At 31.9% G+C, this 22061-nt stretch overlaps 5 protein-coding genes across 8 annotated transcripts in view; 2 read left to right on the forward strand and 3 right to left on the reverse strand.

Annotated features, from left to right (window-relative positions):
• Nucleotides 1-774: 774 nt before the first annotated feature.
• LOC148236705 (solute carrier family 66 member 2) lies at nt 775-9061 on the reverse strand. 2 transcript variants are annotated; one of them, XM_088182359.1, is made up of 6 exons: nt 8775-9061; nt 8093-8229; nt 7872-7955; nt 3929-4145; nt 3724-3856; nt 775-3103 (listed from the first exon to the last, which is right to left on the reverse strand). In XM_088182359.1, exons 1-6 carry the CDS (start codon nt 8960-8962, stop codon nt 3047-3049), a joined length of 816 nt encoding a protein of 271 aa, XP_088038485.1. In that variant the 5' UTR covers nt 8963-9061; the 3' UTR covers nt 775-3046. The 2 variants fall into 2 exon arrangements, with proteins under 2 accessions (XP_088038485.1, XP_088038486.1); XM_088182360.1 differs by lacking the exon at nt 7872-7955.
• Nucleotides 9062-10798: 1737 nt separating this feature from the next.
• Nucleotides 10799-11949, forward strand: LOC148236706 (mitochondrial import inner membrane translocase subunit Tim21). The gene is made up of 4 exons (XM_088182544.1): nt 10799-10843; nt 10920-11296; nt 11364-11546; nt 11607-11949. The coding sequence occupies exons 2-4, from the start codon at nt 10928-10930 to the stop codon at nt 11754-11756; spliced, it is 702 nt and encodes a 233-aa protein (XP_088038670.1). The 5' UTR covers nt 10799-10843; nt 10920-10927; the 3' UTR covers nt 11757-11949.
• On the reverse strand, nt 11869-12736 carry LOC148236707 (transmembrane protein 231). The gene is made up of 2 exons (XM_088182546.1): nt 12578-12736; nt 11869-12514 (listed from the first exon to the last, which is right to left on the reverse strand). Exons 1-2 carry the CDS (start codon nt 12599-12601, stop codon nt 11972-11974), a joined length of 567 nt encoding a protein of 188 aa, XP_088038672.1. The 5' UTR covers nt 12602-12736; the 3' UTR covers nt 11869-11971.
• Nucleotides 12737-15713: 2977 nt separating this feature from the next.
• On the forward strand, nt 15714-19842 carry LOC148236708 (hemocyte protein-glutamine gamma-glutamyltransferase-like). The gene is made up of 9 exons (XM_088182270.1): nt 15714-15829; nt 16006-16679; nt 16741-17447; nt 17515-17896; nt 17956-18175; nt 18235-18499; nt 18565-18849; nt 18922-19047; nt 19116-19842. The coding sequence occupies exons 2-9, from the start codon at nt 16013-16015 to the stop codon at nt 19266-19268; spliced, it is 2805 nt and encodes a 934-aa protein (XP_088038396.1). The 5' UTR covers nt 15714-15829; nt 16006-16012; the 3' UTR covers nt 19269-19842.
• A 40-nt stretch (nt 19843-19882) lies between these two features.
• The window catches only part of Nos (Nitric oxide synthase), a 101444-nt gene continuing 99265 nt past the window's right edge, over nt 19883-22061 (reverse strand). For all 3 annotated transcript variants that reach the window (XM_088182273.1, XM_088182272.1, XM_088182271.1), the window contains 7 exons: nt 21753-21906; nt 21517-21686; nt 21234-21444; nt 21088-21169; nt 20760-21027; nt 20503-20694; nt 19883-20433 (listed from right to left, as the gene is read on the reverse strand). In XM_088182273.1, the coding sequence (XP_088038399.1) occupies nt 20326-20433; nt 20503-20694; nt 20760-21027; nt 21088-21169; nt 21234-21444; nt 21517-21686; nt 21753-21906 (1185 nt within the window). In that variant the 3' untranslated portion in view covers nt 19883-20325. The remainder of the gene's footprint in view (nt 20434-20502; nt 20695-20759; nt 21028-21087; nt 21170-21233; nt 21445-21516; nt 21687-21752; nt 21907-22061) is intronic.

The following is a 22061-nucleotide window of genomic DNA, read 5'->3' on the forward strand; positions in this document are numbered from 1 at the left end:
TTCTCGTGTTTTTTCAGGTAGCAGTCCCAACATGTGGAACGGATACAGGATATACCTTAAATAAGTGATATATAAATAATAGGTAAGAAGTGATTAAATAAATTGGATTTAATAGGTAAACAATGTTGGATTGCAAATGGTTAAGGTGAAATTAGAAATGTTATCTTTCTTATAATAATTGGTTACACTGCACTTGTCGTTTCGTATTCTATCTGTCCTTGTTATACAATAATTTTTTTATTATCAGTATAATTTTGTGTAAAAGCACTGAACGGTCGTTAGTGATGGTCCATTTGGGGATGCTAATCTTTTGGAATCTTCAATCGCCACCTACATAAACATAACAAAAATGTACTTGTCAGCGTGTCGTAAAGACTACTAACGTTTTGGTTTATTGCGCCTTTAACCTGTATTTGCGACAAGAGAGATTTTTTCTACCTGGTCGCAACAACGTAAATTATAGAAAAATTTCTATTATTTAAAATCTCATGCTTAATTTCAGACAATCTCAGACATTCATTAGGACGAAAAACAGTATTTAAATTTCTTTACATATGACGCAATAAATAATAAAAATAATTACTTTTCATTATTTCACGCTATATAGATATATTGTCGTTTAGTTTTATTTTGGTCAACATTGTCAAATTTAATTAAGAAATGACCATATTTCCAATTGATGCCTATTTTTTAGCTCTAGCAAATCAACAAAAAAAGTCCATTGTCATTCTACATTTTCAGTTATTTTTTAGGTTTTATATAAAAATCTGTAAGTAATTGTATATATATTTATTTTAACTAAGAATCAAATACATACAGCACATTTTTTTTATTAAAATTATTAGGTATATAACAAATAATATACAAACACATTCGGAGTATTCTAATGTAAAAATAAAAGTATACTTCATATTACAAAATTTTGACAATAAAAATGAAAAAAATTCACAATTGTTTCTAATATAAACATTATTTAATAGTTATTATGGTATATATTTTCCTAGTTATATTTACAACAATCTGTAGAAACCGAAATTATTTTATAATTTTGTACACGATAGGTAACCTATGAATGAATCACAAAATTTGTACATCACACAATCAATCCGAAAGGCTTAAAAAATAAAAACTCAAATTATATCGTAACAGATACTCGAGCATCTGATGATTACAATTTGGCACCGTTATCAAAACTTAAAACGTTTAATGGGAGTTTAATCACTTACGATAGATCCTATTTAAAATAACTTTATTGCTGTACCCTGTTTTTGAATGTTTCAATTAAGTAGATGCTCGAGTACAGTTGTATAAGTTCATATATATAATGGTTAATAAGGCATGGATTGGTACATAGGCAACCGCTGTGCAGTTTCAATGTAAAAAACAGCAAAGATTTAAATATATAGAAATATTACTATATATTTTTCATGAACTATTATCATTGATACATAAATAATATCAAATATTTTTTAATCTGATTATGGAATGTATATTATATTAAGTAAATCATATACATATATTTTGCTACGTAACCGTTAATAATAATAAGATTTATAAATAGTTCCTAGCACGTATAGTATAATTACAAATGATTTTAAAATTTTATCAAAGCAAAAGTAATGTTTTATATTTAGTTTGTCAATACAAACCAACTATAATAAAAACTTTACATGCTAGGAAAAAATAAATACAATTTGTTAAGCAGTGTAATTTAATACTTGTTTTATATTCTATTTTAATACAGGTTGCATGCAGTATTATAAAAATATTTTCAATAAAAATATATTAATAAATGGCGGTCTGGGCATCTTTATATATAAATATAACCAATCAATTAATCGTTATAATTGTATATATAAATACAAATATATTAAATTTTATTTACTGACGGAAGCACAAAAATTAAAATTATAAAAAGCAACATATGACTAGGAAATTAGTACACATTAAAAATTAAAATACACATCATCCCAGCACTAAATCTATACGCTAAATATACATTATTTTTCAATCTAAAGTTAAAATCGATGGCGGTTTGCATTTAGAATTGGGTCATCCCGTTAAAATAAGATTAATACGAAAGAAACGTTCTGCATTTAAGAAAATATATACATAGGATTAATGGATTTTCTCTTGACATCTCATTAAGGTTCACTCTACACATATTTTCGTTAATTATATACATATGTATAAGCGCTCAAGTTCTAAATTAAGCTATTAAAGTCGGGAATACTCCAAACTAACGCACTTCAAATATTAGAAAGATTTATTCTAGTGACAGTTGCCGACTAAATGAAGCATATATATATAGTAGGAATACTAACAAAATACACTAGATCTTAGTTAAAAAATGATATGCATTTCAATAATTGTAGTTGATATGAGCTCAACTTTTATACTCTCATTAAGTGCGCCGTACAATTCAATAGAGGTATTAAAAGTAGGTATGTATATATTTTTTATTTTTGGTCATGGTAAAATTTTACATTTATATATGCGTCACTAATATAACAGTAGTAATAAATGAAGTGCATGAAGTAAAACGTCCATTCTAAAAAATAACACAACAGGTGCAGTGGTTATGAGTCAACGACAGGTAATAAGAAAATTATTAAACACTGAAGTACTTATTCGCTATCAAGGTAGTATATCATATAAATAAATGCTTCGTATGCATTTTTTAACAATAACCCGTTTCGGAACCTGTTCATTATTTATAGATACATTAGAACGCGCTCGATTACAAAGAGCGAGGTAATGGTGTCATTACGGAAGTCAAAAGGGATAAACGAAAAGTGAAAATAAAACAATAATCAAGTAAAACACGTTGAAAACTAAAATGGTACGGGGCAGTCGGTCAACAATGCTAATCAAACACGAGGATTTTGGACAGCGAGAACTTTGTGAGACAGCCAGTCAGAATATAACGTTTTAAAATTGACAGACGGAACGAAAAATAAACTACCAACGAAACACAAATCATATCGATAAAAAATGGAAGATTTGGATACAACGTTATCTGCTATAAGTCTGTCTCAGTCCACTGCTAGTCTCCACGGCGAGCCCTTCTTGCAGCTGCTGTATTATGACGGTAAAGCCACACCTGAAAAATACAACAATATAGATGTGGGATAGTTTGTGGCGATGATTCATGTATGAGGATTATTATTATTAATATACAAGGATGATTCAAATGAAAAAATAAGAATTGTTTTATAAATTGATAGCAATTTTACATAAATTTGAAGTTGAAGAGTAATCATTAAGCGGTAGAGCGAATTTTTATTGCCCATTTCACTATTGTTTTATTTATTATAATCATTGCTTAGCTCTTCGTGTATTATTAATTTAAAAATTAATAATAAAAAAATATTTAATTTGTTCTCAGCGAACATGTGAATTCTGCATGAATATGTTTTTGTGCACTGACTTGAGAAAAAATGGAGTGTAAGTGCAAAAATGTCCTTCTGTACCTTTTTCGTTCAATAAATTATGAGATTTTCATTTGACTCACTAATACATTTTAAGTGTTACAAAAATAATAACGTTGATATGCAAAAATTGATATCTAGATGGCCTTTTTTAAGCAAAGAAGTTGCAAATATGTAGCATTAAATTAAATTTACAAAATAAAGCATAACGTGTCTCATAGTCTAAAAACCATACAGTGACAGTCGAATTGTATATATTTATAAAATTAGATCAGATATTAATATTTTTTACCTGTAACAAAATCACCACGTCAAGCAATATTTGCAGTCCTCCACATATCCAGAATTGTGGTGGCGCATCTCTCGCTATAAAATAAGCAGTCTTAAAAATGTCTCCACACAACCACATAATCACCATCGGCAGACTGTAAAGGGAAATCAATATTATACCCATTGCTAATACTCATTTTAATTGATAATGAAAATGAATCAATAACCTCATTCCTTCAGTGCTTTTATTTTGGTGGTTCTTCGATATCTGCGGAGCTCCGATCATCGCTTCGGTGAACACGGCCAAAAAACCGATGGTCTCGACAAAGGCCGGTATGTCGATGAGGAGATACGTAACAGCAGCGCCGAGCAGAGAAAACACCAGCATGCAATCGACATAGCTTTGAAAATCGGTCCAGGCCCAAAAGTATTTTCTCTCCATGTCTGAAAAATTAAATTAAAATCGGCTTCTAGTATGATTATAATTTAATTCAAGTACAAAGGAATGTACCCTGCACCATAATAAAATAATAAGAGGTACCATAAAAAGGATGTTTTATTTGAAATCTACGATGTGAATAAAAAATAACAGATATTATCTTTGCTTTACAACTACATGTTTATATGAGGTAGCAGTGCTGGCTCGTTCAAGGAGAAGTAGCGCTGCCGCACCATCGAAGAAAATTAAAGATATTTGTTTAAGGTTATAATATTTAAAACGTTATTTTTCAGTCTTTCTTATAAGATAATTAAAAACGATTTTACACTTTTAAGCTTAACAGTATATTTTTAGATGCATAGAAATATAGATTTTAAAACATAGTAGTCAAATAAAGGATAATGGATATTAAAATAACTATGAAAAGTAAATCTAATATAAATAAAGATTTCCTTCATAATCTTATTTTGATGGATAAAACATAAGATTTTTCTGGACCCTGATTATTTTAGGCGAGAATTATTTTTCAAATTATATAAAAATAAATATATAAGCATTTGGATTGTTCAACCTTCAAGTTAAATGTACAATTATAATAAAATAAAATTTCAACGTAAAAAAACATTAAGCCCCCCTATAGCGTAGTTTCTGTTACTGTTTGTCCCTTGACTTCGCTAGACGTATTCTGTGACAGGCGAAATGCAGCCGCGCTATAACATTCCAGGGATATTCATCACAATACAGTAAGAACATATTTATTTTTGTATAGCTATGGAAAAAATTATGATCAAGCAAATCAATATAATCGTTTTTTAAATACATTATGTATACACTTTCAGGGGGTTTCAACCATTCTAATTTTTATAATAAAGCTATTTAATTATGTAATACATATCTATTACAAATCTAAAAAAGTATTAATGAAGCATAAAATATATTTAGATATATGATATAAACTTTATATCCAATATTAAAATTTTAGTGCATTTAAAATAACACGTAATTTTTTTATTTAAAAATTTAAATGTAAAACCCATGTAAATATAATAATTTATTCCATACGATTGTTCTACAGAGCGATCTGCTGAGTTAAAAAAATGTCAAGAACCATATTATAAAAATCGAGAAGAAATGCAGACAGAAGACAATAAAAAAATTATCCAGTTATTAATGAAAGTGATGAAATTGAGGTATTAAAAAGGTCTTGATGGAACATGATATTAGATGATGCTGACAGTAATTAAATGCATAATTACATGATTTAAGATGTTTAACTTTTTTCATTTCTACCATTATTGTGTTTTTAATATAATTAATAAGTTTTTATTATTAGCCTAAAATAAAACATACTGCAGAAAAAGTTTGATGAGTTATATTTACTTTTTATTATTTATTCATTGTAGGCTTATGCATTTAAAAATATAACTCAAAAACTGTTGCATTTGACTCCCCTGGCACTCGCAAAATCAATGTCATTCTTCGCGTGTGTGTCGCAATAAGAACATAGGGCACGTACTCTTGTTTACAAACTAAATACAAGGTCATTTAATACATAAAAATTAGAAAAAAGTTTGATTTGCTGATTTCGTTAAATTCACAAAATAAAGTTGAAAGAACCTAACCTCAGATTTTGTATGGGTGCCTAGTCGCCTATAACGTAGTATTCCTATAACGAATCTCTACCCAATCTCTACCCTCTAGGGGGGTTTGACTGTCGAATTTTTTAGAGCTAATAAAGTGCCCTAGCAAAAAGAATTATTATATATTCTCGTCATCGTCGTCTGTTTTGAATCTGGGAATGCGTGGAGTCAAAAAATTTATATTTTCTACATAATAATTAAATACAGTAGACGCCCCACAGTACATATTAAATTAATATATAAAAAAACGTATCTATAGACATATAAAACACAAAATATCTTATCTAGCTGATATTACTATAAAACCATCTTATTTATTGTTAGGTATTATAATTCAATAATAATAACTAAATTGTTATTAAACTTAAAAAAATATGTTTTTTCAAGTAACCATGAACTTTCTTAAGATACTAGAAAAGTAACATTATTTATTGTTATAATCTTAATAGCTAATGATAATATTGTCTGTCAACACGTTTTACTTGAATGGGCATTCAAGATTATATTTTACTGTTTAAAAATATCCATAAATACAAGATGGAAATATAATATCATAATCCTTATAATGAATGGATAAATTACATAAAATATAAACATATTTTCGTCATAAATATGTAATCAAGGGATTACCCTTATTGAAGAATAAAATTTGCCCAAACGATAAAAAACTAAAACAAGAGAAGTTTGCAGAGTTATGGATTAAAAAACTATAATAAAAGGACGATACAATTTGTCTTTATGCTAACCCCTAAAACTATTAAGTAAAATAATCGTTTTAAACTAGCAGTAATTCTATATTATCTGCCATTATCTATATTTTTCCGCATATTATGTAGTTTTTTCGTATATAAATTTTACACAAATGTGTTGCTTTGTAGCTCATCGTTATTATTTTATTACTACATTAAACGTAATCACAATTTTTTCAAATCCGTTTATATTATTCAAATTCCTATATATACCTTGGTGTTCTATTATCAAGATGAAAGAATTATATGATTCCGAATTATTGATTATTTAAATATTTTGTGTAATTATTTTACATCGCATTATCAGAAGGGAAATTTAAAGCTTAGATTTTGCCAAGCCATTCGATTAATGAAATTTGCTCAAACAATAATAGTTTACAGAATTATTAATAAAAAATGCGATGATAAAAATAATTAATCGGCTGGTGAAAAAACTCCATTTTAAATTTCATTGAAATTGGAGCAAAAGTTACGGAGATATTAAAAAAATAAATTTCATATGTATTTGACGGATAAAATGATTAACTAAGAAAATAAATACGTTAAATAAAAATTAAAATATTTACATCTATGTAAATATTTGATGAAATAATATTTTATATCTGGAATAATCAGTGTCAAGAATAATCACTGAACCATAACAAATCTTTAAGTGTTTGTAACCGGCAAATCATCATTTAAAAGTGTTACTGTTGATTTTAGGCAAGAATATTTTATTTAAGATTAGTTGTTTTATATTCCGAAAGTAAAATTAATTTATAAAAATAAATAAACATAGATTTAGGTTACATTTTGTGATAAAATGTTTGATAATTCGATTAGCAACATGTATTTAATGTTTAATTTTATAATAGGTGTTTTTTTTATAAAATGCTTATCTTTATTTAAGTGGAAGTTTGATAAGAGTCATACAAGTTTGTAATGTACGAGTAATACGATGCTGAAACGCGTAGTCATCCTTATTTAGGTACCTCTCAATAATACAAATATTTGAAACAGGCATTTTAGTTAATCAGTGATAAGTATAAACATGCTTGTATGTACAGAATGACAAAAAACCGAACGATTTTATAAATATTGATATCTTGTTAATGGTAATTATTGAAATAGACGAGGCATTTATTGGATATCGACATATAAAAAAATCATAGTGTTTTAAGAGTCACCTGTATATTATATTTTTAAAGCAGGAATTTGGGATCTAAACCGAGCAGGATAATGCAGCAATTTCCATCGACTTAATACTAATAAACATCCAAAAACACAAATTTAACAACAATTAAAGCGATGCGATCGTAGGCTGTTTAGAGTCGCACATCAGCCCCTTGTAAACGTGTCTCACCATAGAAACGATGAGCGTTTTGTGCCGGAAGCGTCGCGCTTTCACATCTTTGGTTGAGCCATCGGGTCACATCTTCCGATTGGGCTGAACGAGTATGCATGTCACACAAAAATAATTTGGAAAAATACAGTAAATGCATAGTATATATTAATATTGGAAACAAGTAAGTACGCATGATAGATATGAAGAATGTTATTAGCAATCTAGCGAACGGTAATCACCTGTGAAGATGCGCTCTCTGGCTCGAATGATTTGGTTTTTCTTTCGCACCGACACGCACAGATGTATCATCGCAAACATGGTGAGGTTCATGATTATGCTTTGTATGAGGAGTGGCAATTCAAAGCGTTTTCCAAACCTAAAATCAAAGATGACATTCAATTTTTTATATATTTATGCATTTTAAATTTGTTGCATCTCTTAATGATTATTTATTTTTGCAATTGAAAAAGGCTTATTTAGACAAATTAGGCTGAATTGTCGAAATACGTCTCTCTAATGAAACATGAGTACTTCTTCAGTGTACCCCTTTATAAACGAAACCGTTGTGGTTGATTCTCGATTACTTCAAAAAATCATGCATAAGATTTGTTGAGCAAATGATGCCACTGTTTCGACAGTAATAAAATATGCTACGTGGTTGAAAAGTAAGAACTTGACATTTTACTACCTTGCTTGACTTGAGACAAGCGAGAGTTAAGCCGAACTCACACCAAGCGGATTTACCATGAGTATCGACTGAGACTCTCACTGAAGTGAAAAACAGCAAACCTGGTCAATTAAATTGAAAAATTCAATCCGATCTTTAGAGAAGACTATCTATATCTTGCCTCAGTATTTTTTTAAAATAGTTATATCTCAAAAAGAGTATTTTATGTTTTTGGATCAAGTGCAGGATATTACCAGAAGAGGATTCGGAGGGTGTTGGCTAGCAACAGCGCCAGGCAAACGTAGAGGGAGAATCCGTCGGGGTCGCGCGTCTGTTTGATCTGGCTGTATTGCGGCACGTAGGGCGCTACGCCCCCCGCCACCATAGCAGTGGCCGCCGCCCAACCGGCCACTTGCGCGCCGCCCCCGCGCATCCATTCCATTATGCGAGGTTATCATCGCGCCATCTCCGAGGTGGTTTCTTCTGACGGACCGCAGACGGTCCGTCACACGCGTTTCGAGGCCCTAACGTTGATGACTGCGGCCATCGACCGTTTGACACCTCATTATGTATATTTTATATATTTATTTAGTTAATAGCTAATGGTATATTATAAACACAACAATAAAAAATATATATAAAATATGACGCAAATAGAGAAAAAACAATATAATTTAATATGAAAATTTAGACTTTAATGTACGAAAATGATTCTTTATTACATTAATTAAAACACAATATAATTTAATAAAACGCTTTATATAAAAAGAAAAACAATACAAATCAATAAAACAAAATTAATTTCACGATCAATTTATCAGCTAACGCAAAATAATGGATCGTGTCAATGGGTTTATTAAGCCCATTGACACAATATTCAGTTAGAAGTTTTGTACAAGATTTCAACATTGATACTGCTAATTTTAAATTCATACTTTTAGTTCACATTTATTTACTAACGAAATAGACTTAGTGCAAGATGTACAAACTTACGAGAGTACAAATTATTAAATAAAAAAAAAAATTAATTGCAAAAGTTGGTAACTATGGCAAAGTCACACTAAATTTTAAGTATATACATAAAATGCCTAAGCACATATTGCTTTAATAGCAAATCTGTAGCCACGACTTCAATAGCCCAGTTCGCAATTCAGATCGCAAGTGTTATTTTTAATTATATATCTTATATTTATTTTCTTTCTTAAAATAAGCGGAAGAAGAAGTACATACAGACCTCGCATCTCGCGTATTGCTTTATAGTTTGTCTGCATTTTGATATCACACTATGTTAAACATAGCACGATAGTTATCCCTACGATATTACTACGGACTTCTGATTTGAGAATATTGTCAAAGAGTATTCAAACTGAATTTTAGTCAATAGGAGGGCGCAAAAACAATTATCACTTCTCAGAAGTAAAAAAATCCATGCCAATAGCAATAAAATTGTGTCGAAACCATTGCAGTGGGAAGAAGTTTTTTGACTTTTGAGAACTTTTGAGGATTTTTGATTTTTTAGAAGAAATAATTGTTTTTTACGCTCTCCTATTGACCAAAGTTCGGTTTAGATAAGCTTCATTCAATTTTCACTTATTGTAGGTCGTAATATTGTTATAAAAAGTCTAAATATGAATGCTAGATAACTGAATGTTTTTGCTGCGACTGTGACGACACGATTTTATTGCTTTTGACATGAATTCTAAACAGAAACCCAGTTGAATTAAGTCCATACTATGAATCTTAACGAAATAGAAATATTAAAAAAAGCAAACACTGACTGTCCAATTATTGTCCCCCCCCAACCCGGTAGAAACAGCTAAAATTACGTCCCTGTTTAAATGTTATCTAAAATTATTCAATTTGTTTTTCATCTCAACCCTACAATACATGTGTATATTCACGCGAATTTTATACAATATAATAAATTTATTAACATAGTAATCATTTTATCTTTTATTATGAATTTGTACGAGGCACAAATGATATTGAATAATTATACCATGCTAGAAACGCAGTCAGTGTATTAATTTTGATGCTAATTCTTGATTTTTATTAAGTGAGATTTTTTTTGAAAAACGCATTAATTACGAAGGATATTACGAATAGGAATTAAGCTATTATATTTTGATTGAGAATTATTTTGAAGAATGTGACTAATATTAACAAATATTTCTTTTGAATAATCCTTTTTAGTAGATAAAATCCTTGCATATTTATTTGCACTTTTTATGTACATATTATAAAAAGTATATATGTGATTTATATGGTCAATAAATTTATTGTTGATACTAGGCGTGCATTTTTTAATTTTCACATCGTGCAAGTGAGTCTAATCAAACGTCAAATTGTCATTAGTTGCATAAAAAGCGTTGTATTAAATTTGTGGTTTTTGGTTATAGATATCACTATGTCACTTTTGAAGGTGTATCCTTTGATAAGATGTCATCTTCTATTGAATAAGGCGAACATAGCCGCATCGCAGATATTACTTGAAAAGCTACAAAGAAAAACATGCTTCGACCTCATACAGATAAAATATTATTCTAATAGTAACGAATCGTCCGTGTCGAAAGCCAAACCGCGTTCAGACGTTTCGACTGACGTTCGCCCTTTAGGTGACAAAATAAAAGAGGGCGCAAAGACAGTTTCTTACACTGGCGTTATATTCATAGGACTCGGCATCACCGGTATAATATTATATTATATTTTTAGAGAGCTATTTTCTAGCAAAAGTCCTAATAGTTTATATTCAGCGGCTTTGAAAACATGCATAGAGGTGATTTTAATAATTGTTTTGTCATTTATAGTATAAGGATGGAGTATATGAGATTATCAATTTTAAGGATCCTGAAGTGATCGCTGCTTTAGGCGCTCCAATCAAAGGTTTTGGCGAAGAGACCACTAGGAGGCGTCGCACTAGAGTCAGTCATGCTTTTTATGATCGCGAAGGTGCCAACTGCATTAGAATGCAATTTTACCTGAGGGGAACTCGCAGCGAAGCGATAGCACAATTAGACATGAAAGAAGTATGGCTTTGTAATATAATATTTATTTTGAATTATTTATTTTTTGTCTTTTTATTCTAGGTGAATGGAAAATTTGAATACAGATATCTTCTCGTCCAGCTCAATGATTATACAAGAAGGACAATCGTGTTGGAAGACAACCGTGCAAACATCGATAATATACCCTCAACTTCTTTAAACCAATTACAGCCTTTGCCTAGTCTATTATAAATAGTTGATTGAAACTCTTTTTGATTTGTTAGTATAGTGATTAATATTTAACCACTTATCTCTGACAAAAAATATATTCCACGATGATTCACTGTATATTTGTAAATAGAAATTCTGTTTTAACGATTTGTATATTTTGGATTCAGTCATGAAATACAATCTTTTCAATGATAAAATAAACATTAATCAAAAATATATTTGTTACTGCTTTAATATTATTTTTTCTTCCAAGGAATACACTCCCAAGATGGCAATATGTTATTTTGGAACACGTAGTTGTTGATTTTTACATATATCCAATAAAATATAACCCCGACTGCAAAATATTGCTGCCATGAGAACTTAAGTTCTTGCCATAATCCTGGTCTGTATCTTATCGGATGTTCCGGGATAGCTACAGCTAAATCCAAAATGAACGTCGATGCGGTACCATGTTTTTTTATTGTATAAATGTTATCAAGATCGGTAGAAACTGCAATAGGGAAAGTTGTAATGATTATCATATATTTATATAATGTAATATTATACATACAATTTCTTCTTGAATATTGATATAAAATTCTTTCAAGCCAATCATCATCGTTTAATGTTGTAGGTATAACGGAACTATTGTATTGTATATCTTTTATATTATGCCAGCACGGTAATGGATATGATTGCTTTATTTCTAGATTTGTAGTAATAAAATACTTCATAGTCGGAAGATTGAATTGTTTGTCGTGTACGATCAATGATTCCATTTGGAGTGGACATATTCCCTGAAACACATCATAAATTAGATTTGATTTGATTTAAAAAAAATATATCACAGAATAACATACATGAAGCTTATAGTCTAAGATCATTAATAGTTTAATGCTAAATATATTTTTCAGCAAAGGATTATTGATCCGTAAAGAGAAGTGTATTTCGTCAACTTTATTATCCAATGTATAATCAGCTTCGAATACCTGAAATGTTATTAATATATTAGAATTGTTTTATATATTATATAATAGATAAAGCTGATACCTTTGCATGAACGCATTCTTCTAAATTAGTCATATAATTTAAAATTTTTGGCAAATTACCGCAAGCGATCGTATAATCATAGTCATCAGTTTCAGCCACAAATAAGTATTGATATTTGAAATGCACGTTGGGTTGTTCGTAAAATATGTAATTCTTGAGCCAAAAACCTTTGAATGTATCATATTATTCATTACGTCCAGCCACATTATTGATGTATAAAAAATGATAATTACCTCTACTACGATATACCACAATTAGTGGCGATATAATAGCTATTATTGTCGTTATAATAATGAAAAAGGTAGCTTTTGAACATATTGTATTTTTATATAATATTTTCACATTATGGTTGTAGATTTCGTGGAGTAGCATTTGAAAGATATCAAATGGTATTGTCTCAACACACTCTTGTTTTTAAGTTTTTGGTTGCTTAGCAACCGTGTTATGGCTCAGTGTTTTACTTAGGGTAGATTGTGAATAAACATGTAAATATACATTATCTAATTGTAATAATATATCAAATATGTACATTTTCATAATTGTTTAAAATGAAGTTTGAAAAAAAATTATATCAAATTAGGAAAAATAAAAGAAAACAAACATATGTCAGTGTTTATATCAAAGTAAGACAGACCCAGTGGTAAGTTTCAATAAAATCGTGTCGGCGCCGTTGCAGTGGGAACGCTCGGTAACGATCGTTCCCACTGTAACAATGACGGCAAGATTTTATTGCTTTTTTTGATAGATTTTTGACTTCTGAGAAGGGATAATAAAATAAGAATGTAATCAAAATAAGAATGTAAATATCCTAACGGTTCGGGTCTAATAAGTACATAGAAAAAACGATTACAGTGGCCACTTTTAAAATATCTTAAAATGCATTATATTTTATGCAAATAATATTTACTTTATTAAACATTTTGGCACATTATTATTTTAATTAAAATATGTTTGTCCACTTCTCCGTCCTCTTACATGGCTCCTTCATGGCCCACCATATTCCACCAGAGCCAGCATTGCCAACTGTGATTCATCCATCGTCTACTGGTGGGTGACATTGCTTACTTTGAGAACCTATGATATAATGTATTAAAACTTCTCTAATAATGGACTAACTACTTCAGCTCATAAAGAAAATCATATACCTTTGTATTAAAAAATACGGCTTTGAGAATATGATGAAAAATATTAAATCATAGTAATATTTCCAAAGTTAAAATGCAAACTATTTTTCAAATAAAATGACAATTTATAAAAGAAATTCATGCTACATTGCCAAATGAGCATTGTCATTTTTTAGAAGATCTATACTTTTAGCTCCAGCGTCATAACTTGGCAGGTGAAACAGGTGTACATGAACGAGGGTCAAAAACGAGGGGAGTTTTGAAATGGAACTGACAAAAAATTGACAAATTCATATTTAATAATATTTTCAAATAAAAAACTCATCCTTACTATATATGTGTATTAATGTGTGTGTAAAAATAATAATAATAAAAATAATAAAAAATAATGGAAATGAAGAAAAAAATACATTCAAAAGTGATTTTTGCCAATACAGACATCCACTAAAAATAGATACGCAGGTATAAGACCATGGTCTAGGAACTGCAAAACACATGAGATACTATATACTATATATATCTTTGTAAATTTAATATGGCAAGCTAAAAATTTGAAGCATGAAATAATATAATATATAAATATATTTAATTTTTTTATTAAAATACTTGAATCATATTCAAGAGAAATTATAGAAAATTGACTCTTTAGAGCCGGGAAACGCACACACGCGTCATGTGAATTTATTATGCGTATATTTCTAATTTATTTAATTAAAATAAATTATTTATCGATGGTTTTTGAAGTATGTTTTACATATTGTTGTCGCAAAATGACGAAAATGATAGCTACTATTATACCTATATATAAAATAAAAAAAATGGTAAAAATGTTGAAGAAATGAGATCAATCAACACGCTGCCTTGTATGGAAAAGGTGATTGGAAGATGTAGTAATCAAACAAGGATTTTATTATTTCATAAAACATTCTGTGTGAACAACAATCGAGATTCAAAGAAAAACATTCCACAAAGACTGCATTATAAGTAGTGATAAATGATTGGTTGTTAGTCAAGGACACGAACAAAATTAGTGTAGCGGTATTTTTGAAATTTAATAATAATATTGAAAAAATAAAAGATTATAGGTATAAGTGAAATATTTTTAAAATAGTTAGATAGTTATTTAAAAAGGAGAAGACAAAAAGTTAAAATAAATTATGCTTATTCCAAAATAAATATTAAATTATCGCTAAATATATTAAATAGCATATTAATAGAGTCAGAAAAGTATAATGAAAATAACGAATGAATTTTAAGTTTCATTATTATTTTTTTGAAAGTGCATAAAAATAAAACATTGCATATAAACATGAAATTATGACATTGCTTAAATACATTGTAATTTTATTCTTATTTGCCTTATACATATATAATTTTATTAAAAAAAACGTATTTCTCTGTTTTGAACATTATTGATTAAAAATGAAATGCTGTAAATGTGATGTTGTCGTTAAAAATGGATAATTTAAATTTATCTAATATGGGTAAAATTTTAGCGCGAACATCCTAAGGACAAGAAAATTAATATATTTAGGTACGAGAGAAATTAAATTGGCGATGTTTTGCTGTCTTCAATTACATCGTTTTTTGACGCAACGTGATACGCCGGTACATTTTGAAAACCGACCTTTTGTGACGAGGATAATGCTACCGCCGCAAACGTCCCAGGATGCGTTCTCGCCCTGACCACAGGTCAAGTTTCTAAAAAACAATAGGTTTTGTCATCTGATCTGGCGCTCGCCAATTCAATGGGCTACTGGTGGGGACCTAGTCTACGTACCTTTTGGAGGGACTATAAAACGTAGCTGCATCCTGACTTATTCACAGAGACAGCTGGCGCTCAAGAGTACCTTCACTCCCATAGCTCTCTCGCAGTTTAAATTCTTTATTCCTACAAGGATAAAGTGATTTATTAACTCTTCATCAAGAAACAGTCAGGTAAGATGTTTTATTTTATGTGAATTAACTCTTGATTTATTTGACGCTATGGTAAACTACGCTAAAAAAATACTAAGGATATGTATAAATATAATTTTATATAATAGTTTTAATAGATCGTTTTGTCAATGTTTGATTCATGCGTTTTGTGAAAATAATGGAGAATCGTGTTTCAGAACGAAAATGACGCAACCATCTTCAAGAATGGACCGTATGTCATCTAGCATGACTTCCAGCATGACTGGTATGAGTGGTATGGCCGGTATGACTGGCATGACTGGCATGAGTGGCATGAGTGGCATGCAAGGAATGTCCAACATGGGCTGCCTTCGCAACGAAATGCAGAACATGAACATCGGAGGCATGGCTTGCAATTACACTCCAGGAATGTCTGGATCTTATAACGTGTCCAGCTTCCAGCACCGCCCTGGTCTTAGCCGTCGTCCAGCTAACCAGCGCTCTGGTCCGACTGCCCAGTATCGTCCAGGTCGCTCTCGTAGCGCTGGTTCTTGCAACCGCATGAACTACTCCACCCGCAACAACCCCAACAACCAATACAGCCATAACATGATCGCTCGCATGGCCGATCACAACGATCGCCGCCGCCGCCAGGAGAACTTTGAAATGCAGCCTCAGAGCTACTACACCCAACAACCGATGAAGGTAGAATTGACCGAGTTCTATGCCAGGGACAACGCCAAAGATCATCACACTGAACAATATGAGATCGTCAACGATACCCTGATGCCCATGCCCGTGGTGCGCAGGGGTCAGAAGTTCTTCTTTGCTGTCCGCTTCGATCGAACATGGGATAAGCAACAGGATATCATCAGGATCGTTTTCAACTTCGGTAAGATTTTCACACCATAACAATATAAGAGCTAGTTGCATGTTCCCCTTATATATTTTAGGTCCTAAGCCATGCGTTACAAAAGGAACGCGAGTCGTGTTGCCCGTCAACTGGTCCAGCCAGCACGGAAACCTACAGCATAGCCGCGACATGCAAGGAATACCCACCATGCAAACTTCCACCATGCCAGGTTACACCATGCGCCGCGGATCTTTCTCCAATGATCCAATCCCAAATATCCAACATGGACCGATGGACCGCATGGGCAGCGTTCCGCATTCGACTCTCAGCCGCGCTTATGGATCTCGTCATGGATCTATGCAAAATCTTGCTGCTTTGGCACATGAAATGGACCGTTGGGAGATTAGCATCCAACGCCAAGACGCTAACACCGTCACGTTCCAAGTGCACATCCCAGCCACTGCTCCAGTCGGCTTGTGGAACTGCTGGGTTCAAACCAACAGACAGGGCCAACGCGACAACCGTTACGACTACAAATGCGAGGAAGACATCTATATTTTGTTCAACCCGTGGTGTCGCGAAGACTCCGTTTTCATGGACAATGAATCCAACCGCAAGGAATACGTTCTTAACGATACTGGCAAGATCTGGTATGGATCTTATAGGCAACCTAAAGGCCGCAGGTGGATTTATGGACAATACGATGATGTTGTTCTACCAGCTTGCATGTACTTACTAGAACGCAGCAGTCTCTGTCATTCCGAAAGAGGCAATCCTATCCAAGTCGTCAGGGCTATATCATCAATGGTAAGGTTTAAGATTTAGTATTGTGTATTTTCAAAATGAACCGTTATTTATATAATTGATGTAACAGATTAGTCAAAAGAACGAAGATGGACTCATGGTAGGAAGATGGGACAATGAATACAAGGAAGGAGTAGCTCCACACGCATGGACCGGTACCGTTGCCATAATGGAGCGTTACTTGAGCGACGGTGGACGTCCGGTAGAATATGGACAGTGTTGGGTCTTCTCAGCTGCCGTTGTAACCATCTGCAGAGCTTTGGGTATCCCTTGCCGATCCGTCACCAACTATGTGTCAGCCCATGACACCAACCGCACATTGACCGTCGATAAGTACTTTGACAGGGAAGGTAATGAAATTCCAAATGGACCTGATGAGGATTGCTTCGATTCTTGCTGGAACTTCCATGTGTGGAACGACGTATGGATGATGCGTCCTGACTTGCCACAGGGTAAATTAAGATATAATTTAAATTAAATAAAGCATTGTCATGATTGGTTCGTATGATAGGTTATGGCGGATGGCAGATTATCGATCCGACTCCACAGGAGGACAGCGAGAGCGTAAACAGATGCGGTCCAGCGTCAATGGAAGCCGTGAGACGCGGAGAAGTTGGCTTCCAATACGACACACCATTCGTGTACTCCGAGATCAACTCAGATTTGTGCCACTTCCAAGAAGATGAGTTCTCAGAATGGGGATTCACTAGAATGTCCACCAACCAATACCAGTGAGTATATATACAATAGTTTAGTTTTGAACGTGTTGTAAATTATTTGTTAATTATAGTGTTGGTCGCAAGATCGTCACCAAGAATCCAGCTCGTGATGATGATGAAGGCGATAGTGACATGTTGGAGATTACTCATGAATACAAAACCAACGACAATTCAGCAACTGAGAGACTGTCTACATTCAACGCTTGCCGCGGACTAATGAGAGGTCAGCAATACTACGATTTCCCCAACAGGGAGATGGAAGATGTGTTCTTTGATCTTGTTGATATAGACATGGTGCCATTCGGACAACCATTCGACGTCGTGGTCAACATACAGGTATTGACTCAATCAGGAGTATATTTAAACAAATATATTGATAAATAATTATGATTATGTTATAGAACAAGTCTCATGAAGAAAGGACCATAAGCGCAGTCTTATCTGTTAATTCTTGCTTCTACACCGGAGCTGTAGCTTCTCGTTTGAAACGCGTCAATGGAGACTTCTCCATAAGAGCTGGACAGAGAGAAGTAATGAAGATCCACATCACTCCTCAAGATTACATGGACAAAATGGTGGACCATTCCTTCATTAAGATACACGCATTGGCTTTCGTCAAGCAGACGCGCCAGACATGGTCCGACGAAGATGACTTCCCATTGCATAAGCCAAGAATGCAAGTTCAAGTATGTTCAAAATGATTTTGGAAGTTTATAATTAAACTATTTATATATCTACTGATCTAAATGATTTTTTAGGTACGCGGTCAGCCTTGCATGAACCAAGAATGCAATGTTACATTCAGCTTCCAGAACCCATTGACGACCGCTCTTACAGATTGCTTCTTCACGTTTGAAGGACCTGGACTTCAAAGACCTAGACAAGTAAGAATATGTTATAGTAATATGCTAATTCAAATGACCTGATTTTAATCATGGTTGTGTATATTTAGATCCGCTACAGAGACGTAAAACCAGGAGAATTCGTGACTTTCAGCGACAAGTTCATGCCAAGACGCAATGGAGAACGCAAGATTGTAGCTTCATTCTCATCCAGGCAATTGGATGAAATCAATGGTTCAACTACTGTAAACGTCCGCGGTTAAAATATCAGTCAGACCAACTAAGCACAACATATTTATCCAACCATATGTTAATTTTGGCTATCCTCAAATACGACAAAGGCTTCGAATTAAGTTTTATGATTATAGGTATCTTTCCGGATCTCTACAACGGATGTTATAGTCTGAAAAACATATCATCAGTATATATTAAAATAAAAATTATATGAACAAGGATATCAAATATATGATATATTTTTCAGAGTATAAATCGCTAGACTCGGCAGCAAATTGTGTTAAAAATATAATACTAATCACTGCATATTTTAAAAAATGTAAAAAAAAAATTGCACCATAGCATATGCATATAACCAAAGCACTAATCTTAAGAACATCTATATAATTGTTAAGACGTGTTTAACATATCATGAACTCATAAGTGCCATGTGATTTTCTCTCTTAATTCCAACATTGTCAATGTTCTACAATGTCTTAGGAATTTATTATTATGTTTATAACTTTATCATTTTTCTTATACTATTGTTATTCGCTTGCACTTGGTATGTTTTTGTTATGTTATTTTTGGGCTCTTAATAACAATAAATACGTTGAACAGTAATCTGATTAGTTTCTTTAATTACATCATTACAAATACACGCTTGAGATCGAATTTCAAATTTATTTAAAACTGTAATAGTATACATGACATATTAAATATTTTTTTTATATTAATAATGAAGATACATCTGATGATCAAAATATTAATATTATCATAATAACAACAATAATGATTGAGAAGAACAGTGATATAAATTTTATTGTGCAAATAGGAAATTCAGAATTGGTATTTCATCGTCTTAGTTCTAGTAGCATTTTTTTCAATCTTAACTTCACAAAGTAAACTTTAATGATACAATTAGCTATTTAGTATTAAAACTAAGCCGATGATTTAATATTTATTAGTATAATATAATGATTCAAATTTGATTTTTTAAAATAGAATATATCCTTAGTAATAAAATATATGTACACGATAATAGCATGGAAATTATTATAGACGTGTTCATTTTATTTGCTTTTTAGGCAAAAATGAAAGCCTTCGTCATGGTTGCGTGGCCATTTTAATCATGGCAGATTCTCGGGATTTGTTCTGAATTTCGGCAGTTCTCAAAGTAATGCCAAAGATATCCTCATGGTAACGATTCTCGTCCTAAAATTATTCATACACATTATTAGCATTTATTCGAATCTCCCTTTATCATTAAAAATAAATTTATACCCTCAATTTAAGCATAAAATTCTCTACTTCTTGATCTGTCAGATTGCCATGTTTCTTGATAATCTTCTTTAGAGTTTGATAAACATGTTCAGCCATAGTGCAATCTCCACACACATAGAAATGTCCTTTATCTATATAAAGCATTTTATGTATGTCTTCTCCAACTTGTTCAGCTAATCCTTGGACGTATGTCTATGATAATAAAAATAATATATATAATATTATTGTATTGGTGTTATAATGATTTAATTTAATACCTTAGGTATGCCTTCTTCTCTAGAGAGCGCTAGAAATACTCTATTTAAAACACCTTCGTTCTCCATCATAGCCTTTTCCTGTCTATATAAATCCATCGCTTTATTCCTACACCCAAAGAACAACCAAGCTTGACCCAACTGATCTTTCGTCGACAATGCCTGTTGACGACGGTGATGCCAGAAGCTTCTAAAAGGCGCTATTCCAGTACCAGGTCCTACCATCACTAATGGAACCTTAGGATCTTGAGGTAAATGGAAACTAGCCGCACTAAAAAATAATATATTATCAATATACATATTCAAATAAACATGCTAAAATTGACTGTACCTCCTAACAAACATGTATACAGTATCTCCAGGTATAGAATCTTGTAAATAATTAGAGCACACACCATAATGCGTTACACCATCTGTGAATTAAGATTTTATATGATTCGCATTCGAGAGATTTGAACGCGCAGGAACCGAACAAACCTTTCGTTTTATATGTGACGACTGCTACTGTCAATTGAACGACTTCCTGGTGAGCTAATGGACTGGAGCTGATGCTGTAGAATCTCGGCTGAAGTGGCGTTAGATGAGCAGCCAAAAGAGCGGCATGAGGTTGTGACGATGGAAATTGAGACAGAGTCTCTGGAAGAGTCGGACATCCGAGATGTCTCCAATCTTCATATGCGGTTGTGTCCTAAATTTATTAAAAATTATTCTAATAAAATATTGTACATATTTATAAACATATATTACAATAAAATCATACAGAAGATAACAGTTCTAATCTTCTCTTGTCGTTTTCGTCGGTACAACACGTGGCTAAATAATGTAATAGGTTTGTTGTCGGCGGCGTTGTTATGTCCAAGAATCTGGTGAAAAGTTCTCTCACTGTGCATATAGGAAGTCTTTCATGTGGTTCCCAAAGCAAATCAACGCCTGTGTAATATCATTATTAATTAAATAAAATAATATTTATAAATGTTTGAAAATATATATATTTACCATTAGAAGTATGATTTTCTTTTAATTGTTGTAGTTGTAGTGGTAGATCAGGATCGTCAACTCCTTTCAAGCGACTAATAAGAGCATTTACCAATTCTTTTCTATTGCATGGTAAAATTCCAACATGATCTCCAGGTTGATATTTGAATTCAGTCTATAATAAAAATGATTATTTTATTTTTTATTAAAAATCGCACCAGCTTGATTTAATAGGTTTTCCCAATGCGTCATAATGGCGACTAATTACAATCTAAATATATAATTAAACATTTAAAGAATAAATAAAAAAACAATTAAAAAGCTTGTTGA

Source organism: Plectrocnemia conspersa, unplaced genomic scaffold, assembly GCF_051122295.1.
Source record: "Plectrocnemia conspersa isolate PC_06_02 unplaced genomic scaffold, ASM5112229v1 ptg000003l, whole genome shotgun sequence".
Lineage (NCBI taxonomy): Eukaryota > Metazoa > Arthropoda > Insecta > Trichoptera > Polycentropodidae > Plectrocnemia > Plectrocnemia conspersa.